This window comes from Eurypyga helias, unplaced genomic scaffold (assembly GCF_000690775.1).
Source record: "Eurypyga helias isolate BGI_N326 unplaced genomic scaffold, ASM69077v1 scaffold41168, whole genome shotgun sequence".
In the NCBI taxonomy this organism is placed as follows: domain Eukaryota; kingdom Metazoa; phylum Chordata; class Aves; order Eurypygiformes; family Eurypygidae; genus Eurypyga; species Eurypyga helias.
Window position 1 is genome coordinate 50555 of NW_010268339.1, and position 17737 is coordinate 68291.

At 36.2% G+C, this 17737-nt stretch overlaps 1 protein-coding gene across 1 annotated transcript in view; it reads right to left on the minus strand.

Moving 5' to 3' along the window:
* Window positions 1-17737, minus strand: part of LRRC49 (leucine rich repeat containing 49) — a gene marked incomplete at its 5' end in the record, with an annotated part of 43343 nt that overhangs the window by 12914 nt on the left and 12692 nt on the right. The window contains 3 exons of the mRNA XM_010157717.1: window positions 415-498; window positions 7694-7841; window positions 14378-14439. Coding sequence (XP_010156019.1) covers window positions 415-498; window positions 7694-7841; window positions 14378-14439 — 294 coding nt within the window. The remainder of the gene's footprint in view (window positions 1-414; window positions 499-7693; window positions 7842-14377; window positions 14440-17737) is intronic.

Here is a 17737-nt window from a genome sequence, read left to right on the forward strand (position 1 = left end):
GAATGAAGGAAAAACTACTTCAGAACACCCTGTACGGCAGCAGTTAGAGCACTGACCGGAAACAGGGGAGACCAAGTTCAAGGAATTGAAATCACTGAAAAGTCCTTTACTTTAGTCTGGATTTCCTTTAGCTCTGGATTGGTGAAAATTAAGTCTGCCATCCTCACTCATGTATGGAACTGGGTTTTTTTGCTAAAGTATAAATTGCATGGCTGACTGAAGAGAGTTTCAGTTGTGGAGATAATTGCTAGCCGAGGTAAACCACGACAGGAGTGCACTGTTTAAACTGTAAAAAAACAAGTTTGAAGAGATAGAGGCATCTTGGGATATAAAAGGACTACAGCAAAAATATTAGGATATAGATTACTGCTGTAAACTGGTTTACAGCAGGATTGGAACAGGCATAGAAAATACCTTAAGCAAGGTCTGTTTATGGCTTTCACGCTTCCTTTCTTCCTCTTTTCTTGCTGCAACAGATGCCATACGTCTTTCTTCTTCCTAGAGAAAAAAAGAAAACCAACCTCAGAAAGGGAGGAATTAATCAGGTTCTGAAGAGTACTGCTGATAAATTATGAATGCATTTTTGTGTTGGTATTTGAAAAACAAATTTTAATACCATTTTAGGATTTTTAACATTTCAATGTTTCTGAATATTAAGAACAATAAAATTGGTAATTATAGATCAATCAAGAAATACAGAAGAAACACTCAGATGCAAATACTTAAAGCAATTTAAAACTAGCATTTGTAAAGGTCTTTGAAAAAATATAAAGCACATGGTGAGTACAACAGTGAAAAATAACATTTTAAAATAGAACAGTGCATTATATCCTTGTATCTTCACAATTTCTGCCATTAGTAAGTTTTCTTGGTAAGTAAAGACACAAAACAAATGAGCTGAATTCTATTTATGCTCGAATTATAATCTAAGATTGATTTTTATTATTATAAACTGTTTCCAGTGGCTGGCTTTTCTCAATCAGCAACATAACCTAACAATAAAGTCATATTTTCCAAGTTACCTACAGTACATTAAGATTATTTCTTATTAATAGTACTACCTATTCAAGAAGAAGTTTCAAGAAGAAAGCCACTGATTCCTAAATAATAAAAGCCATATAAGTGAAGATGCTTAATTTTCCTGGTAGAGCAATTTAATACTGCAATACACCCATATTAGGTTAAATACTCCCTGTTTACAGAAGTCGAAGCGTTCTCACAGCATGGTATTTTTAGAACATATATTTTGCAAGTAACAAAAGAAATGTTCACTATGAAGTAAAAAGTATAGAGTCCTTCCAACACAAATATTTGGGAAGCATACTTTAACTTATTTTTATTTACTTCACATGCTATTTGGGTGTTTCTCTTAAAGTATCTTCCCAGAGCGTACAGAAAGTGTTTTGATTTCCCTCAAAATAGAAAGCTCCTGTCCTAAACTTTTCACTTTCATTATCCAGAAAGATATGTCCTAAGAAAATTAACAAAAACCCATCATAACCATGAAGACATACTGACATGTCAAAATTTCTACTTAAATAAAACATGCTAAGTTTAGAGCATTGTAAGAACCCCTAAGCAGACGGGTGAATGTTACTGGAAGTTAAAGCAAAACAGGAACTTCACACTTAGCATCGCTATTACACTTTTAAGAAAACAATTTCCACAGCACAAGTTCAGTTCACATAGCAAACTTACTCCTATCTGTGTGCAGACCCCTGAAACCCGCTGCCACACCATAGATTTTGACATGAATCCGAAAGGCGAAAGAACAACAAACTTCCAAATTGTTCCTCCATGTCTTCAACCTAATATGCATACATGAAACAAGGAGTACCTTAATGCAACTGTACGCAAGAATTTCCCTGGACCACTAATTGAAAGCCTAACATCTGGGGTTTTTTTGGTGTTCTGAAACAGCTCCTGGCCTTCTGAGGGTGAAGTTTTGTTAGCAGCCTCCTCTGCCTCTGGGCTTTTCAGTTCTTCCTGAACAGGGTATTACCAAGGGGCTGGTAGAATTACATAGGACAGAATACAGAATAAATAGAAATACAGAATAATCCGGGTTAGACGGGACCTAAAGAGGGCAGTAGTCCACGTTAAAGGCGAAACAACAGATAAATAATTAAATGAGCCCATACACAGATACAGAAGGTTGCCGATATCCCAATAAAACAAAATACCACACAATATAACTCAGTGCCTGAATGGGAGGGTTCAGGGTGAGGCTATGTAAATCATGAAATAAACCCCCTGCAGGTGTATGAAACAAATCTGAATGTATAATTAATAATGCAAAATAAAATTGTACTGTTCCGCAAGGTATGATCCAAAACATTAAAACCTAAAAACATGATCCTCATGACAGCCATTTGTCCCAATTACATGTTGCAGTATACTAAATTGGTGTTTACTTAAAAAAAATGAAGTCTTAAAATATAAACACTTGCCAACCACATTAGTGATATCTTTCTATAGGAAGCAGGTTAGAATTGTTCTGTTGTTTTTTAATTTTCTATTTAGTTCTCTTCATTTCACCTTGCATTTATGCTTCTTAATCTGGCTTCCTAAAGAAACAAGCTTTTTACTATTTCAGTTTCTTAATCTTCTCTAATGAAGAATGACTTTTCAACACATTGAACGTATTAAAGAACCTAAAGTACATTTTGAAGTAACAAGGTTTTTTTGTTCCCTGAAAGTTTGATTAATAAAAATGGTATGTAGAATGAAGAGAAATGTAAACTAGTTTTCCCACCAATGGAGAGGAAGCAGAAATTAACCATTCTGTTTGGCAGAAAACAACTGGCCAGTCATCACAGACTCAGCTCCAAACTGAGGTATTGTTGTGTTTTTAGAAAACAAAATTACTTTGATCTATAAGAAATCAGCCCTCATTATTATTATTTGTTTCAAAACAATTTAAGGTGGGTTTCTTTCCCCCAAGCTTTATAACACAAACATGCACAAAGTTCCCTCATTTAGTTTTCTCTCAGTTTCTAAAAATATCTCTTCTTACCTGATCTCCCATCTCCAAGCCCTTCCTTAACCCAGTCCAAATGTGTACTTTATGACTCTGTCTTCCATACAGGAGGGTCTACTGCCCTCATTCAAGTCAGTACAGTACACAAAGAATGACATGAACTCATGGAAACTACATTCTAACAATATAGTCTTTTAATAGGTGCAGAAGATATTTTTCTTGATCAGGAGTTTATCCTAATTACAGACATTTAAAAAATACTATTTCTTTTACAAAATAAATTAGCTTTGCCTAAAAAGAAAATCTATCTGCGTTTTACTCAGTATTCGTAAAGGCACAATGATAAGAGACAACATCTGAACAAAGATCAAGGGCCAAATCTACTTTTTATGGAAATCAAATCAATATAGATTGCTTAATTTATCTGATACAACACATGCAATCAATCTTGGAAAACACATCTCGCCCAAACCCACAAAAAAACCTGCAAACACAGAAAACCTACAAAGTTATAAAGCAAAGCCCTTAACAACCTTGCCACAATTTACTATCACCCCTTCTTCTCTTTTAGCTACAGATCTTTTGAAATTCTTTGTCTCCCTTTTTCTCTGTTCCTCCTCAGTATTCTGCTGTTGTTGGCTACTTTTTTTTTTTTTTGTCTTTAAAGCAAACTTTGCTGGACCAGGGGAGGAGAGTTTTCCAGAAGGCCAAGGGCCACATAGTTACAAAAAGACTCAGACGTCCTCTTGTATACTGAAATCTCCTCCATTTATTAGTTCACCACTTCCCACCTAAAACTTAATAAATGACTAAGCCATCTTCACAGAAAGAAAAAAAAAAAAAAAAAAAAAAAAAAAAAAAAAAAAAAAAAAAAGGTGCGAGAGAAAGAGGGAGGAATATGTTTCCTAAAGGAGCAAAAGTCTCATTTTGCAGTGAGATTTGGACGCTGCAGGTTTGCATTCTCAGTGTGAAGCAACAGTAGCGGGAGCACACAAGAACAAAGCACATGAAAGCCATTACCCCCCTCATAAAAACTCCCCATTAGAGCTGTAACAAAACTGTCGCTGTGGTGTGCTGACAGCTCCCCCTCCTGCTACGTGTGCACCACCGTCCCCTAACCACCCTGATGTGGCCAAACCGATCAGTACGGCAGCAGCCTTTCAAAGAGGTAACATCCAGCAGGACCGGAGAAGGGTCCTAAAGAGACCACTATGGAAAGCACGTTGTATTCCTCACTACTGCTTTACTATTATTCAAACAAGCTCTTTTCCCACAAATGGTATCATTTCAGTCACAGGAGAGAAAGATGCAAAGTCAGCACACAAGCAATGCAGCATTTCATTTCCACAGCAGATCTGTCCTAAAATTGTTCAAATAATTTTTCAAGTTATTCAAATAATTTTACTGTAGACTAGAAACAGCTATAGTATACTTGATATAAACTACTTTAGGTAATGAAAAAAAAGAATGGCTTGGAATACACATTTAATCTTTCAAGACATGAAGAGACTCAACACATTACACTTATAATACACAAAAATCAGCTCACCTACACTTGCAGAAGGCAGACCACTTGTTATTATGCATACCAAAGGGGCTGATTTTACTCAAGAATGAAGTAAGAACCTAAGGATGGTTCCAGTAGAAATGTAGGCATGGAAAATAACAAGTAGAAGATTTTTGACAAATTGTCCTTTAAGTGATAATTGACATTGAGATCCATCTCCGTGTTTTAGTATTAATTTAGTATATCTTTGCAAGACCTGATTTAAGAGAGAGGATTACAATCCACAAGAATGACTCTAGGCGTTCCTGAAGAATCTTATTTTCAAGTGGAAAGAAAAAAAAAATATTAGGGATCCTTCCATAAAAAGCCAGAACATTCCACAGTGGAGATGGAATCGATAATGAATTCTATCCTGGACAGAGCAGTAGAACCTACTCACTGATCAGCAGAGACATTTCTATGCAAATAATCAAACCCAAACATAACTCTCTTACTTTAAGCATCCAAAACCTATAAAACCTCAATGAAAAGCAGCAGTTTTACTGTTAAAAAGATGCAGCTTGCCTCTCCATTTGGTAACCACAGCACATTTTAAAAATATATATGCTATATATTATATATGCACATGTATATAAACATATATATATTTCCAAATTGTTGAGAAAGTGTTATGTAAAGCAATGGATAGCAAGTGTTCCTGGTTAAATAATTTTTCTGTAAGGAATATATATGTGTTTCATCCATATTTTAATGCTTCATTACATGTCTGCAGACAGTATCTGCTTACTGTTACGAAAGCCTGGAGGAAAAAAAAGATAGGTCACAGCTAAACTGTAAGTGCCACAGGACAGGTCCACTTCTTCAAAGGTTCAAACTACAGAAGGTATTCAAAAAGCATCAAGGCCCAGAAAAATCAACCATTATATGTTACCCAAACAATGCAACCTGAGCTTGCTTTGACTGTAACACACTTCAATTTCACTTAAGCCCATGTCATTGTGCCATAAATCAAGTCACATTACCTCACCTCTTTCTCCAGAGAATCCTATAGAAAAGGCCTAGCACAAAAGAACGTGTCTTCTAGAAAACCAGTATGAATAAAACTTCAAAGGCTCTTGCAAACTTTTGAAAACATCCTCCAGATTTTATTCTTTCTTCAAATAATTTTCTTGTCCCAGTGAAGCCAGCAAGTAAAAGAAAAGTTAAATGCAGAAGTAACGATTGTGTAAAACTCAGTTCTTGAGCAGAAGAGCTAGTGAAGAATTCCTGGTCAGAAAGAACCAGCATCCCAGTCCAACTCCCCGGAGTTTACCAGACAAAGCAATGCTTACGTTCAAAATGGTCTTGACGCCCTTCAGACTACTGAAGGAAAGATCCTACAAATGTAATTAAGAGTTTAGGTATGCTAATCAAGTGAGAAAAAGTACATAGCCAATACTGTACTTTTCATTCCCCCACAGGCTACATTTACCCTTACAGCCAATGGCAACAGCGTGTTGCATTACTGGGCAGAATAGCTAGATTTGGCATTGCCGACTCCCCGGTTTTATCACAATCCTCACGACACTTGTTATTTTTCTTAAGTCATATGATTATCTGGGTAACACAGATTTTATTGCAGAAAACATATAGCACCTTCTACAAGGAGAAAATGTTAAAAGAAGTTCTCAAGGCTCAAAAACCAGAAGGCAAATAAAAAGAACACAAAACACATTCTTTTTACTAGTACATTTATGAGCAGCACAATGGGTGAAGCCTGGTTTTCCATGGCTTTTTGTCTTGTGGTTGGTTCTCTGATGTTTAACAAGGTGCAAACCCAGATTAAGTTTTTCCCATGGCTGTGCATTTCTAGTAGCTTTTTCCTCATACAGATCCCACAGAGTCTAAAGAGGAGTTTGAGCTCTTTCTACAGTTTTTCCCATCACTCAGAGTTTGACCAGGATCCACCTCCTCCCGAGCAGAGGCCAGGGGGAGGGAGAGATATTTTCTGAACATGACTCAAATTTCTGATATAACACTTAGAAAATTATCTTTTTAAAAAAGAATGAAACTAGCAAGTATTTAATTAACATAAATGCACAAAAGAAAAAAAAAAACACAGAATACCTGCAAACAAACAAGTATTTATTATTTTTGACACTAAGAGTAAAACTCCCATGTCCCAAAGCACTTTAATTTTAAAATCAAAGTTTTCCATGCACATGTTATATTTTTCATCAAAATTGGTTCTATTTTATATGCATGGTGGATCGGCTACAGGACAACAGGATGGATGGTAAAACAACAGGTGCAAATTATAATTCAGTACAACTTTTGTACGAAGGAAATGAGCATTTAAAATAAGATACATGTATCAGCACCAGCTCAAAAAGGTAACGCTGCAATGTTGCTTCTAAGTGCTATTAAATTTGTTATCTCACTTTTGGAAGGATTTCTCCTGTACGAAGGTCAGGCTTTCACATCACTTTTGAGCAGACACAGAGGAATTAGCATGGCTATTCCTATATTAAGAGATAAAATAGTTGACTTAATTGTAAGGCCCCTGTTGAATGCCCTTCATCCTCTACCTTAGGGTGGATTTTCAAGAAGTCTGTAGGAGACCTAGTTGTCTGCAAGTCCTCGCTGCCTCACCAAGGTTACTTGAACTTGAGCAGCAGAAACAGAGATGAATGGGGAGGGTGGTTTAGGTAAGAGAGAGAGAAATACAGGCAAACACACAGAAACAGTGTGATTGACAGGTTTCCTTAGGGAGGCAGACTAAAGGAATGACCAAGATTTTAAATGAAAGAAGACACCAATAACACCAATTTTAGGGCAAACAGACTATTCCTTTGGAAGAAATACATTGTTCCTTTTCAGCTGTAGAGCAAACCAGTAAAGACTGTGGAGAAAGTTCTAATCAAAAGCTTTGCAGGTTCTCTCACGTCATGTGGCAAGTGATCACACGGTATTGACTAATGAAGAGTTCAAGCATTTAAAAATAAACATGTTAATGAAGTAAAAAAAAAAAGCACACCCTTACACAATAATGAACAAAATTTAAAAGGTTCAAGTTTTAAATATTGTAATGTCTGTTTACCATTCATTTCAATATTAAATTAAGAAAAAATGGTGGTACTGTTAATATACATATATATACAGAAAATCGTCATTTTACTTCTGAATTTAAGGATCTAGTAAGTTTGACAAAAACAGAAATTTCTTACTGTGATTCTCTTCATATCTAGCTGTCGGAGCTGCATCATATGATGGAGAACAGTGTGTTTGTACCATGTCTCCTGAGCTATTGGATTGCCATCAAGGGTGATATCTGACAAAGATGAGGAATCAGCAAGGCACAGAATATCCTCAAAACTGTAACCAAAAAAGTTTAAAGTTTTAATGTCATAGAGTAGGAATAATTTTGAGATGGAAGATTATCTTTCTTAAGGATAGAACATTAACATATACCTGCAGTGAAAAATCCCACGCATTGATATTGTATATGGCAAACCAAGTTGTAAGTATCTTGATATACCAACAGCTGCTGCTGTTATAATTTTTAATCTCTTCGCATACAGGTAAAAATAGATACAGAATAAGGGGAACTTGTTAACTATGGGAGTGTAGTTTTACCTAAAAAAAACCCCTAAAAATAGGATACATATCAACTCATATTCCAAAAAAAACCCAAAACCCAAGGTGTATTTGCCATCAAAGCCAGCATGAAAACCATGGAAAATACAAGAAAAAAGACAGTCACAAATACTACAGAATGATGTGGATGTTTGCAACACCATTAAATATTGGAAGAAAAACAACTACGAAAGCATCATACTATCTTCAGAACAGGTCTGTCTCTGGTTTCAAGTTCAGCCTACAAACACTAACAAGTTGGCTTTTTAGATGACATTTGATTTGGTTTCCTGACAAAAATAACTATCCTGGGTAAAATGTATTTAGAGAGGTACAGGCTGTTATCATGGTCCTTTCATTGAAGGTAGATTGTGAAAAGAAAGCAGCTGCCTCAGATAAATAGTATTTTTCAACAACAGAGAATTATTTAACTTGATTTCAAAAAAAGCTGAACAGTTACAGAAGTAAGTATGACTCCCCCGTGCCTTTTAAGAAAGTGATTACATTTATACAATGTACAGCTGTGCACCCATCCTTACGCACTTCGGCTTTCAACAGTTGAGTCTGTGTTATGAAATTGAGTTCAAGGGGGAAGTATGAAATAATTTGACCCTTTACTTTTGAGAATGAAATTTTAAAAATATGAAAATTACAAAAGAATTAATGATGATGACACAATAATGTAAACAGAGGATCACTTTACTAAATAAATACTTAATGACATTCTGAAATAGAGATCATTTCTGAATGGGCAAATATATAATTATTGTCTTTTCTTAGTATTCTGACAATCCTACTGATTGCATCAACTGGTTATAGTTCTTCTCACTCTTGGTGAGAGGAGGAGTCTTCCCGCACTAATACGTGGCAGGATACCAAACCGTAAGTATGCCCTGAACTTAGGGATCAGAAAACGTATGCACTACAGGTGTTCAAAGTAAAGACTGTCATAGAGGTGTTGCATGAAGTGGCAACTGCCCTAATCATTGGTATCACTCCACTTTCAAAAAAGCACAATCTGCTGAGGACTAACATTCAGCTGCAAAGGGTTTCACATCTACAGAATGTCAGATTTTAAAATGAGAGATGTCTGAAAGACTCTAGGTATTAGATAAAGCAATTTCTGCACAACAACCAAAAGAAAGATGGATAAAACATAAAGAGTATGACCAAACAGCAGTCAGTCTCAGCCAGCAGAAGAAATGCCTGGATACCAACATCAGCCAGCAGAAGTAAAGAAATCACCCAATACCAATCTCAAAAAAACCCAACACAATTAGTACAGCATGGAAATAACTTCTACATGATATATCCAATGGATGCAACAGAAAAGTGACAGTGAAGTGGAAGACACTACTACCTGTCTGCTTAGTGTACTAAAACAACATAAGAACTGATGGGAACTGAACTATGCACAGATTGCAGTGAAGGCAATGAAGGTGCTTAGCGTATTTGAAGAATCGGGTGGTTTGTGCATGTGGTTAAGACAACAAGTTTGATGATCATTTTCTGCTTTGTGTGATTCAGTTTCCTTTCCATAAAAGAGCCTGCATAACCACGTTTTTGAAAGATCAGGCTGACATATAAAATACAGACTTAGTATGCCCTGAAGATAAAAGATAATCTTTCCAAATGACACAGAAGTTAGTAAGCAAACTCATAAACGTTAGAATAAGAAAAGATAATTGCATTTCCATTAGGCTAGGATAGATTTTGCTTGACAATTATGAAATTTTTTGGTCTTCAAAATTGGTTTCAAATAATGTAAACATATTTATTAAAAACAATAAATATATTTACCTCAAGCACTTCGCAGTAAACATTTAACCAAGCAGTACTTCTGCCATTATATGTGTTTTACAGGTTTTTAATAAAACCAATCTCCTCAGGAAAGGACAGAAAAGTTGAAAGTGTGCTAGTGTTTTCAAGACCCTCCACTTACTGCTGTGCCTTGAAATTCTCAGTTTTTCAGCATACCAGAACATTCATTCTGGAGCTAAACCAGATGTGCTTACTTTATCCTGCTTTTCACTGTTGTTAGCAGTTCAATTTTAGAGCAAAACAGTAGTGCAAATAGCTATGTTTTCACATCTCTGTATACACATATGAAAAATAGGAGCTTTAGAAAGTCAATGTTGAAAACGTAATATACTGCACTTGTCACATTGGCATCCCAATCCGAAGCCAAGCAAAGCTTTAATGTTGTACACTTACCAAACAGACTGCATACTTTACAACCACGCTTCTGCCTGCTTCCCAGCACGCAGACTGCTGTGACAAAGCCAAGTGGTGACCACCCTACAGGAATCAGAAGCCACTGATTCAATGCTATTTCTAGGCTCTGTTCACCACAAAGGAGTCTTTAACCTGCTCATGAAATACAAAGCAGCTGTGGATAATGTTGTTTCAGACTGCCTCAGTCAATCTTCTCAAGTGGAATGTCTGCTTCTCTTTCCAAAAGACCTTCTGCAGCAGTCTCACCAAACTACAGCAACCACCTCTCCTTCCCCGTCCTGTTCTTCCCACATGAATTTATCTTTGCTCAAATGGTAGTTTCAGCAACACAGAAACAAGTTGTAAATTTGGGCTAAATTATCAAAAAGTGTTTCCTGGAAATCTTTTCAGAATAGATCAGTTTACATCTTGTATGCAGGCTCAGAGTCCTGCATCCAATTCTCCCCTCTGCCGGGGGGATGCAAACCCACTTCTCTCCTATATACCAAGAACGTGTCATTTACTAAGCAGCAGAGTGTTCTGAAGCGGTGTTAGCTCAACCTCCACCAGTGATACACATTCCCATTTACACCTTCAGTAGGCAAGAACAGGACGCGGGAACACTCGTCCTCTGTTACAGCCTACTTGCTTAGGAAGACAGTTGTTCCTTCTCTGTATATTTGCATCACTGACTTCTCTAAAGCATGTTCCATACAGGGGAAAAGCTCTGGGGAAGAGAAGGAAGCCAACATACTTGCTACAGTTTGACAGAAGACCCAGGGGGGAACTGTACGTTCAAAGAACATTCAGTCAAAGAAGAAAACTGGGGTTTTTCCCTCAGGTTTCTAACCACTAAACTACTGATGGAAATAGATGTTACCACAGTCAACTTCTCATTCCCCCTGTACTGTTTTTGTTGAAGTATTTAACAGTGTATTTATAATTTGTCTTTCTGCTAAGAAAAAAAGGATATTTTCTTGTTTTTACTAGGCTAAGAACATTCCTTCTCTCAGGTTTCCAATTCAGCAACCAAACGAAGAAAAACAATTACATGCCTTTTGAGCTTGTATCCAACCTTTTCCATATGGCTAGACTACATGCCTTACTAAATGGAAAGCCAACATAGTGCTGACCTGGACAGCAGCGTAACAGGGAAAATATGTATTTTGTTTCCAAGATTAAAAAATGGTCTTCTCTAGTTTCACATTTTGAAATATGAGCAATAACCTCGTTCTGAATCCCAGTGGCATATCTTTCCTGAAGAAAAGTTTCTATAATACCTTCCCAGTACCATATAACAAATTGAAAATGGGATTTCTCCCCCTTCTTTATGACTAGTTCTAGAGATATATATTCCCGTCAGCCATCAGCTATGAGTGCCTTCAGTTTGTAACTGCTACATTTTTGTGGGCTGAAGCCAGAACTAGTAGTACTTTTGTTTCAGATCAGCATCAAATTCTACAGTGTTCAGTTTTAGCTTAGATTATCTTGCCAATATATCCTTTCAGCTAAAAGGTCTGCAGAGAAGCAGCAGCATTCTGAGGCCTCCTCTGAAGCATGAGGGAAAAAGACTATCAGTGATTAAACCGATGATATACACTCATGCCTTAAACAGTTACAGTGTTTAAAAGGAATTCTCCAATCTTTTACTGAAACATTAATTCATATATGTCAGTGTGTATCATTTTAAGATTCAAGAATATTTGCTGACATACAAAAACAGAAAGCAGCAAAACTTTCCATGGGAGCACTGCCTCAAAAATGCTGCTTTTTTTAATGATCACTAATAAAATATTTTAATGAACCTGTAACAAATATATCCAGATTTTGACAATACACTTTGTTGTTTGTTTCCATTTGCAGGTTTTCTCTATGAACCTACAGATAGATTAAATAGAATATCTGTGCATCAATTTGATTGTCTAAAAGAAAGGTCAGTTGTACAGACACAGAAGCTTCTAGGAAAACTAAGTTTTTAATTACCATGTGGCACACAGTAAACCCATAAAAGCCCAGAAAATCAGTTAAAAGGGTTGTAGGAATGTTCAAATGTAGCAGAACAGTTCAGTAGTAGTATGGTTGCATATAACTTCTTCGGTCAGTTCAAACAGAATCAAGCTAACTATGAGAACACAGATGGTCAAGAGAACACTTTCATATTTAACCATTCTCCTCTTGGAAGACATATCTACTACATAACTCCAAATCAGGAATTAATGGGGTTTTTAACCTTCAAAACTGGTATATGCAATAGAAGGTTATTATTTCAAAAGCCCAAGCTAAATGTGATGATCAAATAAAATTGTTTTTTGTTTGTTTTAAAATGATAATTGGTAAATAAAGAGTTAAACCGATCCATCCACCTATCTACCTACGTATGTATACAAAATTTATACAAGAGCAATGTCTTCTGCTTAACATTACGATTTTATTTTTACACCTATTCCAACTACAAATTAAAACCAAATTACATATTTGCATAAATGTTTTAAGTATTTCTAGCTTGCATGAAAACTGAGACTAGATCTATCAATAGTTCAACTGAGGCCCCACTGAGTAAGTGACAAAAATCATTATAAAGTTCCAAGAGGCAAGCTCCTGATTACATAAAGTTAAAGAAATCTACTTTAAAAACCTCACAGAAAAACTGAAACACTTTTCCTTTTTGAACCCTGCAAAAAGAAGATGAATTTTCATAAAACAATGTGAGAAAGGAGAAAGAAAGCTACACAAAAATATACCAAGTATATAAAAAGATACAGAAATTCCACTGACTGCAGTGATGCTCCCTGATGGCAAGGGAGCCAGCTACTGCAGTCCCCTCAATGTTCTTGCCAAGCTAAGACAATTTTTAGAAAAACAGAAACAAAAGGCATGTTTCAATTCTGGGAATTATTCAAGAGAAGCAAAACGCTAACCCCCTCTCCTTATTATGCTAATTAAAAACATAAAGTAAAAAGACTAGCAGATTAATTAAGTGAAGACCATACGAAAGATTTCTGCAGTTTATCTCTGATTTTTTTTAAACACTTAATACACATCAGTATTTTAAGAGTACTGCTGCACTGGTACTTTAAGAATCTAAGGAACACAGACAAGTAGGTTGGAGATGTCAGCAAAAAATATAATGCAGGTCATCTAAAAATGTCCAAGTAGCTATTACAATAAAAGCTCATATTAAGTATAACATTTTACAGAGAAAGCAGGTACCACAAGAACAGCACGGTATTTCCAGTAAATAGAACATGAAGCATCTTTCCTCTGTCCCACATTAAATTATTTGATCCTATGTAAAGAAGGCTGGTGGTGATTAAGGAATTAAAACAAACCAAAAAAAAGGACACACCAAACTGGAGATAACACAGGCCCTTTGTTTGGGGTTTTTTTGGGTTGGTTTGTGTTTGTTTATTTTTAACATTGGCACTAGTATAAATGCAGGCTCCAAAAATGCATGAAGATGAAAAAGCTAGAAAATAAACATTTCTATTTATAACAAAATGCACTTAGTTACTTGCAACTATAGAAGCCCTGCTTTGAAAGTTGAGCTATTCTGCTTCTGCCATCTGTTTTGAAAGGGAAATAACCATGAATATACCTTTCAGTTTTATTAATATATGGACAAGTAACATACAAGCATGCAATAATGTAATCGTAAGCAGAATCTGACTCAGCAGTTTGTACAACTCCATTGACTGTATGTTAAATATAATATGTACCTTGTGTAATGTTGCTTTAACAGATATGTAGTTTAACAGTAAAACAACATACTTACAAAACTATTTTTAATTTTGACCATAATTGCAAACAGTACAGTAATTTTTAAATTAAAAATACAAGTTTCTTGATAGAATACTCACAGTACAGCTACATTAAAATGCAAAGGGTTATAAGAATGTTGATGTTGAAAGTAGAAAATACACAATGGCTTGATTATGCTATCTGATATGTTAGGAGAAAAAAGGTATGTGCATGCACAGCATTTGAATTTAAATTTTAATTAAATATGGCTCCAATAGGATACTTCAAATTACTGATAAGAAGCAAACTGCTGTTTCCCTTACCTAGATATATTGTTGAAGCTGAGGAAGAGACGTTGGAGACAGGGCAAAGTATCCACATCTTTCTAGAAGAAAAGATAGAGGCATAAATTCAGTAGCTGAAAGTAGCTCTTGAACCTATGTACATTGCCTGATGAAACGTTTTCATTTCTATACGCTGTAACCTCACTGCAACATTGATTTCTGTTGAACATGCAGCTCCATTTCTCCCTAGTGCTGACTGCAAGGGAGTGTTTCAGTGCAGAGATCTACTCTGCAGAACAAGCTGCATCACTTGCAAAGCAAATGATGTTAAAGAAAAGAGGCTAAGGCTGCTGCTGGTTTCTGAACAGGCTTTTGGGAAATAAGCCAAAGTGCTGCCTCAGCATTTAAACCTCAGGATAAACACACTGTAAAAAAAAAAGTTTATTTTGTGACCATGCTGCAATTAGGTTTTTGAAGTGCAATACAGCACTGCAATTAGCACTATCAAACAGCAGTGACTCTTGTGCCAAAGAACAATCTGAAGGACCCTGAAGGACTTACAATTAAAATTTATAAGAAGGAATGAGTTTCCAGAATGAGTAATTGTGAATTTAATATAAGCCACTAAAGACCTTTGCAGAAAATCTCTAAAGAGCAAATAGCTCAAATATTAATACGCTGATACATATCAAGTAAGATCAAACTTCATTTAAGAAATACAAATCCATAATGGCCAGACAGTGCAGTCTGCAGTGATTCACATACCTTTCAGACTGCACAGCTAACCTCTCCAGAGCAAGTCTGCATCTCCTTATCCCACTAAGGACCACACTCCAACTTGCACCCTTTGGACACCAAGCTGTTACTTGGAGCACAGGGAAGTGTCACAGGGCTCACTACCTTGATTTTAGCCACAAAGCAAACAGACAGCCCTTCCTTCCTCCATCTGATTTGTGACATGTCTACACAGCACTCCAGAAACAGAAATAGTTCATTCTACCCAAACAGGTGAAGAGAAAGCAGCTCTAAACAAACCATGTAGCTGCTATTAATGAAACGCTGCACGTGAGCTAACAAGCACTGCCGCGTCACAGCTCTGTAGACAATCAGCAGGGCTTACTAGCTCAGGTCTGCAGTTAGAAAACTCCTGGTTGAGACCTGTTCTGAACCCTCCCAGACCAGACCGTGGTAAGACAGAGTTCACAACAGAACTATATCAGGACATTCCCTCTGTCCCTCAGGCTACTTAGCATCAGTACCCAAAGGGATGGGCGTACATCCGGTGAAGAGAAACACAAAGACATGCACTATAGGGTTGTGCACAGTAATTCTTAAGAAGCAAGGATTTTAATTAATCAAAGAGTTTTGCATTGGAGAACACAAAGTAATTTCCTCTGAAGACAATAAATACCATGATATGTTGCTACCCTGTAAAATATGTTGCAAATCTCACAGGCATGACTACAAATGCCATAGGTGTTGAGGAAGGGGGAGGGGAAGAATAAAAGCCTTCAGCTACCTCTGTTTTGATAGTTATATAGGGCAATGGACATAAAGGGCAGGAGTTCTTTTGTGAAAAGATGCTGAACACCTTGACCAGTCCTCCTTCAAGTCTAAGACCAAGCTGCAGATAACAAAAATTCTAAGCTTTTAATACCTCAAAGCAATCAAGCAGATCCATCTTTCAAAGAAAAATACAGCTTACCTTCCTAACGGCAGACTCCAATTCCCCATGGGATGGAAAGTAAATACACATTCCATAACCCACGGTATGTACAGAGGCACACTTTTAATGCCATAGGAGACCCTTTGTAATCATTTATTCTGTTTGCCATTCTTCAGAATGGTCAGAATCCTCGAAGACGCTTTGAACCCCGCAAGACATGATTCTGCTATAAACAATCCTCAGGACTGCCTTTTTAAATCCTATGGCCTTGGATGAACTAATTTATTCTTACACACATAAGTACATGCACTTCAATATTTCCAGTCTCTAATGAATACCTCAATAACTAAAAATAGGCCCCAAATTGGTTATTTAAGGCCAGTGGATTCTAAGAGATGACCATATGTTTAATTGCTCATACCTGAATTACTCAATACAGTAACTTGCAAGGGGTAGGGAGTTCAATACGGAACCTCATTTTGTTTAACAAATGAGAACATCATCTTTCCTGTACAAGAATGATAAACTTACAGCAGGTGTGTGGAGGGGGAAGGTGAAAAACAAGGACAGTTCAAAAAAAGTGTACTGAAAGTTACTTAAATTATAGTGATTTTATTTCATTATTTGGGGAGAGCAAATTCTTTTAAAACTAAGGTTAGATTCTTTCATTTACAGAAATAACCAAGTTTAAAAAGTTTGATTCATAATGATAGTGTTGTCATAGTAACTGAGTAGCTAAATCAGTTGAAAAACTGAATTAAAGCACAGAAACCAAAGTCTTCTAATGAATTTAACAGTAAAATTTTTCCCCTTAGTGATACATCATAAGTATGTCATGATTAACGTGACACATCCTCACCCACCACAGAGACAACCCTAAGAAAACAGGCTGCCCAGGAAGGAGTTGAGTCACCTTCCCTGGAGATACTTAAAAGACATGTGGATTCGAGACATGGTTTAGTGGTGGTATTAGCAGTGTTAGCCTAACAGTTGGACTTGATGATCTTAAAAGGTCTTTTCCAACCTAAAATACTCTATAAGTCTATAAAACCTAAATCTCATCTTTAAGGAAAGAAATCTAAATCCTTTCCCTCAACTACTCAAGTTCTCCAACAAAAATAAAACAGTATCTTGGATATTTTTTCTATAATGTGATGTGTTTGGATGTGTTTGTCTATAACTTGTGTGTCTGGATTCTCAGTAATATTATAGTGCAGTGGATTCTGCAAGTCAACACAAAAACTAGTGCAGCTTTCATCTTTTCAGGTGTTCCTCCTCAAAAAAATTAAAATGTTTCAGTAAAGAAACAGATGTACATTGTTGTGCCCAGAGAAAAAGACAACACTTATCATTAAGAAAATGATTTTATTTTAGGAAAGACATTTATTTTAGGTTTCAGAAAGCATCACACATCCAAGACTTGCCTTCATATGATTTAAGAATCCTTCTCTAAAGGAAAATGAGTTAATGTCATACTTGGCAAAATCACTATTCAAGCAAAAACAAAACAAAACACCATGCCATTAGAACTTAACAAGGGTTAAAAAAAAACCAAAACAAAACCCAATTAGACAAAATAAAGTACTTCCCTGAGCAGAACATCATCTTCTGAAACCCTGTCTTCGGCCAGGAAAGACTAAAATATTAAACGGAGATATAGCACAGGGTCCAAGCCTGTAACTCACTAATTTAAATTTCATAGTGACTCCCCATATTTTACAACCAAAAGCAAG